Source organism: Myotis davidii, unplaced genomic scaffold (genome assembly GCF_000327345.1).
Source record: "Myotis davidii unplaced genomic scaffold, ASM32734v1 scaffold1025, whole genome shotgun sequence".
Classification (NCBI taxonomy): domain Eukaryota; kingdom Metazoa; phylum Chordata; class Mammalia; order Chiroptera; family Vespertilionidae; genus Myotis; species Myotis davidii.
The window spans coordinates 1,604,799-1,613,708 of NW_006297812.1; the positions used below are offsets into that span (position 1 = coordinate 1,604,799).

At 35.2% G+C, this 8,910-nt stretch overlaps 1 protein-coding gene across 1 annotated transcript in view; it reads left to right on the forward strand.

The window, feature by feature from the left end:
* Window positions 1–8,910, forward strand: part of DYNC2H1 (dynein, cytoplasmic 2, heavy chain 1) — a 305,345-nt gene that overhangs the window by 280,752 nt on the left and 15,683 nt on the right. Inside the window, 2 exon segments of the mRNA XM_006773520.2 lie at window positions 5,449–5,558; window positions 6,491–6,572. Coding sequence (XP_006773583.1) covers window positions 5,449–5,558; window positions 6,491–6,572 — 192 coding nt within the window.

Sequence of the window (8,910 nt, forward strand, 5' to 3'; positions counted from 1 at the left end):
TCCTTTCCTTTCCTTCTTTCTTTTCTTTCTTTCTTTTTTTTTTTTTTAATTCTGGGCCAGCTTTAGATCTGAGGCTCCAGCTCTTAGGCCTCTGCTGCTAAAAGTAGGTAATCGAAACAATGTATAACTCCAGCTCTGACTCCAGCTCTGAAAGCAGGTTTCTGGAGTTTTTTTTAGCTTTTATATGTTACTATGTTTCAAACTGCCCGCTCAGAGGCCTGCAGCGGCAGGCGGGGAACGTTGGAGTCCGCCGTCACTGAAGCAAGCAAGCCTCATGTTCAGTTTAAGCTGCCTGGCTGCTGGTTGCCATCTTGGCTGTCAGTTAATTTGCATATCTCGCTGATTAGCCAACGGGAAGGGTAGCGGTCGTACCCCAATTACCATGTTTCTCTTTTATTAGTGTAGATTACAACCAATGACAGCAGAATACACATTCTTTTTAAGTACACAGAAATTTACCACAGTAGATCAACACATAGGTCAAACTAGTCTGGAATAATTTACCGTAAATGTATGTAAACCACAGAAAATATGCTCTCTGATAGAAATAAATAACAATTTATAGAAAATCTTCAAACATTTGGAAATTAAATACCTACTTTTAAGTAACTCTTGGGTCAAAGAATATATCAAAATGAAAATTTGATATTAATTTAGCTATATAAAAGTCAAACCACAAAACAAGTCAAAATTGAGCAATGCTATGAGGAATTAAAGTCAATGTAAATGGATAGCCAACCATTAATGGATAGAATCTTAACTACAATGTATTCAAGACATGTTTTAAAACAGTTCTCTAAAATTGGTAGACAAGGTCACCTTATTAATGGAGTACATGAGGCAAGAAATTATTTTTTAAGGACCATATAATCAAAATGATTAGAGCTTCAGGAAACTATTTCAACACCATCTTGGTCGTTTAAACTCCAGACAGATTTTTTCATTCATCTCAGAAGTCTACTCAAAGATGACTTAAGATTGAAACTCAAAAGACTAAACTTTGGGGGAAAAAAATCACTTACTTTTTCTCTTTTGTTTAGATAATATAATTAGTAAAACTAATTAATGCACAGATGTAAATAATAATAATATAAACCAGGTTTGAGGTTAGGAAAAAATGAAACTCGAGGAATGGCAGATCTATAGTAGTATACCAACTATTTCTTGAAGCTAGTACAACAAACTTCAGTAAGAAATATTTTATTTGTTTAATGATTCTGAGGTTTCAATTCCAGTATAATTCCTGATAATTTACCTTGCTGATGAGCTACAGTTTATTGCTGTCTATTCATGCAGTGAATTGAAAAGCTTGTTATACCCTGAGTTATTAACATGCTAATAACTTTTAATGTATTGTTTACAGCAGTCAAAACAATGACTAACTGTATTATTTTTATTTTGGATAAATTAGATTTTAATTCTTGATGAATTTATTCTCAGATTCTTAAGCCCCTAAATTTATACTAAATAAATTCTGTAAAAATGTTGCAGGAATATAAAAGACATTGAAAACAATAATTATCTAAATTACTTGTTATTTGTCGTAAACACTTTTTCTCCCAAGGAACACAGAGCATTAAAACAAAGTAAGACAGAATCAGTTTACTAATGCATTTTATTTTTATACTAAACTAGAGGCCCACTGCACGAAATTCGTGCTCAGGTAGGGTCCCTAGACATGGCTGGCGATCAGGGCCAATCAGGGCCTTCCTTCCCCCACTGCCAGCTGCCAGCTGGGGCCTTCCTTTGTTCCGCGCCTCCCCCTGGTGGTTGGCACATGTCATAGCGAGCGGTTGAACTCCCGGTCAGTTGAACTCCCGAGGGGACAAATTGCGTATTAGCCTTTTATTATATAGGGTAATTGCTGTTATATAAGTGAGTAAAGATCGTCATTAATAGACTATAGGCTGTAGGCCAGACCCAGCTGAAATGATATACAGTGGGGCCTTGACTTAGGAGTGTCCCGACTAATGAGTTTTTCAAGATATGAGCCGTCTCTCGGCCGATTTTTTGCTTTGAGTTGCGAGCTAAAATTCGGGTTACGAGCCAGCTTCAGATACCCCACCGCTAGTTGGCACAGCGAATATCACAGTGAACACCACAACATCAGCCCAGCATCACGTGTCTCACTCGTTCACTTTCTGATTTGACATACGAGTAATTTGAGTTACGAGCTCCGTCACGGAACGAATTAAACTCGTAAGTCAAGGCCCCACTGTATTTTGATATGCTTTCTTCAATATTAGTTCTACATATTCAAATAATGTTTTTACATAATTAGATTCATACTATGTATGCATTTTTACATGCTGGTAAATACATTGGGTCATGAGCATTTTCCAGTGTCATTAAATATTCTTCAAATATGAATTTTTATTGTTATGCAATTTTTATTATATTTATGTACCATAATTTAACTAGCTAATATTTGTTATTAGCTAATTTCTCTTTTCTACAATATATTATTCTATAACTAGAGGCCCAGTGCACAAAATTCGTGCATGGGTGGGGGCCCTAGGCCTGGCCAATGATCAGGGCCCATCGGAGCCGTCTAGCCTAGTCCTGATCAGGGCCGGGCTGGCTAGGGCTGACTGGGGTTTGCCCGCTGCCAGCCAGGGCCTGTGGGCCTGTGGATGGGGCCTGCCAGCTGCCGGACAGGGCTGGAAGGGTGGGAGGAGGGACCTCAGGAGGTTTGCCAGCCAGAGGGAGGGACCAGGAGAGGTTGGTTGGCCATGGGAGGTTGGCTGTGTGAGTGCAGTAACCACCAGGGGGCAGCTCCTGCATTGAGCGTCTGCCCCCTGGTGGTCAGTGCACATCATAGTGACTGGTCTACCTGTCCTTCTGGTCATTTGGTCGTAATGGTCGCTTAGGCTTTTATAGATGTCTCATTATTCTAATTTCATAATATTATTAATAATTTTAAATGAGCAAACCATGTGTGATAATCTCTTAATTATGCCCTTAATTTACATTTCAAGAAAAAGAATTACTGAGTAAAATGGCTTGAATATTTTTAAAGCTTTGGCACAGTTCATCAAATTGCTTTATAGAAATACTAGAGGCCCGGTGCATGAAATTCATGCACAAAACTTGTTCGTAGGCCTGGCCAGTGATCAGGGCCGATCGGGGCCTTGCTTCCCTGGCTGCCAGCTCCCAGCCGGGGACTTCCTTCATTCCACACCACCCCCTGATGGTCAGCGCACATCATAGCGAGCGATCGGTCTCCTGGTCAAACTCCCATGGGGACAATTTGCCTATTAGATACATATATATTATACATTCCTACTAAGATTTTATTCATCTGGCAAGTAACATTTGAGCATTATCATTTTGCTTTTCTTTAAAACTATATTTTAGTTTTTAAATTTGCATAACTATTAAGGATGATCCCATCTTACATGTTTCAATAAGCATATAAACAATCTATCACTGTGTTAATATTTTCAATTCATTCTCTTATTTGTGTAAAATAATTATATTAATTAAAACTTTAATGAAGTAAAAATCTGATTATCAGCCACACTCTAATTTTTAATTAATTTGAACACCCATTCCTGGCAAAAACTCTCTTGGAGTTTTTGAATTCAAAATTAATTTTAAAGGCTTTAATGAAATAATAGTGTAGTTTGAAATATTCATAGAGTAAATATTTTTTAAAACAATTGTTTTAAAATAACAGGAAGAAATATTACATACAATCAAAATAGGTCATGCAAGCATATTTGTTGAATATGTTTAGGTAATTAAAATAGAAGACAGATAATATAATGAAATTATTTGATAGGGAATAACAATATTTGCTATGCATAATTTTAAATTCTTTAATTGAAAATAGATACTTAGGGCCTAGCTGGTTTGGCTCAGTGGATAGAGCGTCAGCCTGTAGACCAAAGGGTCCCGGGTTTGACTACGGTCGAGGGCACGTACCTTGCTTGGTTGCAGGCTCCTCCCTGGCCAGGATCCTGGTCAGGGTGCTTCCAGGAGGCAACCAATCGATGTGTTTCTCTCACTCACATCAATGTTTCTCTCTGTCTTTCCCTCTCTTTTCCACTCTCTCTAAAAGATCAATGGAAAAATATCCTCGGTGAGGATTAAAACAAACAAAAAAATAGATACTTATGAAATGTTATTATAAAGGATAACATCCACAAAGAAATGATTATACTTTGTTAAACAGATCTCTTTCTAAAGTCTGTTATATAGTCTTAAAATCTTATTTTTAACTGGTTGGAAGGACATAGGAACATTTTTGCTACAATGTAGGAGACCTAGTCAAATGCATTAAGATAAAAGACAAATACTGTAGCTTTGATGATTTTAATTTCTCCCATCTAGACCTGGCTGACAGATGTAAATGCATGTATTATGACAGGATGTTACAATACATGAAACACAGACTTTCTACATTGTGATAAATTAACACAATTCCTCCACCCCAAACTGTTTATAAAGCATGCATAATGAGTTACTTAGCAAATGAGAATTCTGCATGGTTTTTATGGTATCATCTCTGTACATCAACTGAAAAACAGACTGATTCAGCAATCATCAGTAAGCTACCTACCTCTTAGGGCACCTTAGCACCTCCAGAAAATACTACAGAAGAGCAAATCACATAATGTTGCCTGAGTTTATAACTGACTCCAGCACTTACTCACTATATGACCTTGGGCCCAACTTTAAGCTCACTATAGCTCTATTTCCACATTGTGAAATGGTGTATTAATACTAATTTTCAGGGTTGTAGCAAGCATAAAATTGGGTTATTATATGAAAAGCATATAATAAATGTTGCACAAAATTCCCTGTTGTTTTTCTTATTTGTTCCAAATGGCAATTTTTATTATACTAATTAAACATACTTATGTATATGTCTCCAAACAGAGTGTAATTTGATTTACAAAATGGCAGATAAGTAGAAAATACTACTTAAAAACACCATTTAACAAAAAACTACTTCTTCCTGGACGTTACCCTCCAGTTTAATACTTGATTTAGTAAAGTGGCAAATTGACTGTCAGATCTAGATCTGGAATCCTAGCTCAGTTTGCATTGCCAACACTTGGGGACCCTGGGGACTCTGGAGTTAGACCCAGTTGTACACATTCGAGACGTGAGTCGTCATGGGAGACCTGCCAACCAAACTGCAACCCTGTATCTTAGATTAATTTTCATTTTTTGGCTTTATTTGGAGTAGATTTGTACCAAGAAAAAGTTATGTAAGGAAGCTTTGTTGTGATGAATGGATATTATGTCAGAACTGTGACACCTCATAATATGCAGTGGAATTCTTTCTCTCCCCGTCCCCCCAACATTTCGGATCATTTGGAAACTGCATTAGTTTTAAGATGAAAATGACTTCTGAATAATAATTCATTAATAGATTTCTTTATCTTTCACATTTACAAAGTTTTAAAATGAATGCTTTCGTATTTTTTTCATTTTTAGAGCTGGGTAGAGAGAGCTGAAAAACAGGCTCTTCTCTCCGATACACTTGACCTATCAGAACTCTTCCACCCAGACACATTCCTCAATGCTCTTCGCCAAGAAACTGCAAGGTAATTAAAATGAAATAGTTGTTTGTCCACGAGGGTAATTATACTTTCCTTTATTCACTTTTGATCGCATTCCCTTGTGAAGAAATAAAGTAATTGTTAAATGCAGATAGTTGTATTATTTCCTAATACTTAACTTTAGTAATTCAGTTTACCACTAGTTAAAAGGCATAACTTTTGTTTATTAGAATTAAAAAAAGTAAAATTTAACTTTTTAAAATTTTTGATTATTTATCTAGATCTTTTGTGTACAATATGGTAGGCAGAAGTTAAATGGAGCTAATTAAATTTAAATGAATCAAAATTAAATATTATTTTAAATGTAACTTCTCAGTCATATTACCCACATTTGAAGTGCTCAAATAGCCACATGGAGCTAGTGGCTACCATTTTGGACTGCTTGAAAATGTTTTTATCTTTCCAGAAAATTCTGTTGGACAGTGCTAACTAGGCTTCTTGATAGGGAATAGTATTTGATGATTAAGATCAATTTATTTTTTTATAACATTTGGATTATCTTCTTGTATGTAGACTGTAATTTTTAATAAGAGAGAATGAGGGGGAAACGAGACACTTCCAAAAATATATTGGATAACATTTAGTTGTTTAGTGATTCGGGGGGGATCTTAATTTATAATGCCTCCGGATCATTATAAACATTTCCATTCAGCTAATAACATTTATTCAACACCCCCATCATATGCCTAAATTTGAGGCTGATGGTCAAAATGGAGGATATAAAAATAAAAATGATAAAGGCCCCGTCCTCAAGGAATTTGCACAGCCTGTTAACTTTAAGAACTTAGTGTGAAGTCTGACTTAAGATATTTTATTATTTGTACATTATAAAATTTTAAATAAATAGAAATGTATTTATCTTCATATTCTACTTCCTGAATATTATTTCTTTCTGAATTGATGCTTTACTTTTATAGGGCAATGGGTTGTTCTGTGGATAGCCTTAAATTTGTAGCTTCATGGAAAGGTCGACTGCAAGAGGCCAAGCTGCAGATTAAGGTAGTAAACTAATTTTAAATGTTTTTGTAAGTCTAAAATGTATATTTTGGCCAGCTGTGATGAAAAGATTCTATAACTCCAATTTCAAAGTCACCTGTCTTTGTAGTGTAAGACCCACAGAGATAGATTAGATTGTATTACCTATGTGAAAAATCAGCATAATTAATATTTAGCATGAAACAACTTGTACACAATATAATCTTTTCTAATGCAAAAATAAGAATCTTAGGGATACAATATATTTGAAAATAAAGCTTTTGGTAAAAAAAATATACAAATCTTGAAATTATGTTTGATTATCTTTTCTAAAATTCAATTAATATTTGCTATATAATAAAGAATATATAAATGTAACATATAAAAGTAGACCAGGAGATCCAAGATGGCAGTGGAGTAGTTGGAAGTTACATTCACCTACTCCCAGGGACAAACTGGAATTACAACTAAAATGTAAAACAATCTACCCGAATGACCAACTGAAGACTGCTGAACTTCAGTCTTATAACCAGATGTTATGTGGGTACACCCTTGCTCTGCTGCTCAGGGCTGATGAGTCCGCTATGATGCTGAGACCCCATACTCCGGGGGGGGGGGGGGGGAGGAGGCTTTGCAGCTGAGATAGCCGTAATCTCAGCCACCACCCATGACAGTGGGACCAACCTTTTCACACCTCTGCCCTTCTTACCAGTCTCGCTGAAGGAAATAAGCAGGTGACAAAATAGTATAATGAATTACGTTACCATTTGCATACAGTTTGGAAATATGAAAAAAATACTATTTATTGTTTATGGATACATGTATATTAAAGAATCATGAAAAACTAAATTCAGGGTAATGACTGGGTCAGGTGAGAGCAGAAGAGGAACAGGAAAGATAAGATATATCAGAGGACTTCAGCTGTATTCATTATGGTTTATTTGCTTGGGAATATGGAATAAGCATGGCTGCATATTAAAGTCTAATAAAAATGAGCAGTAAATATATAGTTAAAATATTTTTATGATTTTATGTGTGTTTGACATATTTTTTAATTTTTAAAAGGAGGGTTCTGGCAAATAAAGCCATATAATAACTTATCAAAATAAAACTGAGTTTATCATGAAATTCACTGTTAAATCCAAGTTAAATTCTACTTAAAATTGGAAGTATGCAGGAAATACAGCATCATATATGAAATAAGTTAATGGCTTAATTATGTTTTTAGTGAACAAAGTTACTACTATTACTGTTGTTAACCCCTTTAGAGGTGAGAAGAGTTGAATAAGACCTTATATGTATGAACAGCCCTTTCAAAGTAGATTAGGTTATGGTAATCAGTTATTTGGAATATACTTATATAATTGTGGCCGACCTAATCCCCACTATCCTTTTAAAATGTTTTGAAACTGTAAATAAAACCAAACTTTATTTTAAATCTTCAGGTGTTTTAATCAGAGGTTCAAGGATGACTAACATTATTTGAGTATAGATTTTTTGTTTTGTTTAATGATTTTATTCAGTTTCTGTTTTGTTAAATTGAAAGCTAAGCAAAACAAAAATAATTAGAGGAAATTACATTATGACAAGAGATGCACATTTAGATGCCTTTCATTTAATTATTTGCATTAGACCCAAATAGTACATTTGTACAGATGTTTTAAAATTCTTGCAGCACACTGGTTGAAAATTGCTGATCTAACGTAATTTTGGAAAATACTTTGCAAATTGAATATTATAGGCAAAAGTTTCTTTGACCAGAATTTTTCAGATAATGTCCACTCAAACCCTTTATTTTGCCTCACTTAGGTGGATACACTATATAAAATAATTATAAATTCTAGAAATTAGGAGATGGATTAGATTAATGAACAATAATAGCTAATACTTTTGAGCATTTACTATGTATCAGGCAGTTTTCCAGGTATTTTGAATATATTGTTAGAGGGGAATTCTTATTTCCCACTCTCATTGTTTTCTTCTGTGTGGAGAGATTTACTAATGTGGATGCTCTTAGACTCCTCTGCTTTCTCTTTTCCTCCTCCCTTTCTGGGAAGAAGTCACTTTATCTGATTATGAGTCTGAGCCAGGAACCCAGGCTGAATACCACATTTCCTTATGCTTTTCTCTTGGGTGTTCACATTCTGCTCTGTTCCTTCAGAGTCGTTTCTGCACTTAGTACAGCTGGCTCCTTAGCTTCGTCCTATTGCAGCTAGAAGTTAAGCTGGCCAAATTCTTTTTTATTTTTTTTATTGCTTAAAGTATTACAAAGGGTATTACATATGTGTCTTTTTTTCCCCCAGCCCTTGACTATCCCCTGGCCTCCTCTAACCCTCAGCTTCCCATGTCCATTGGTTATGAG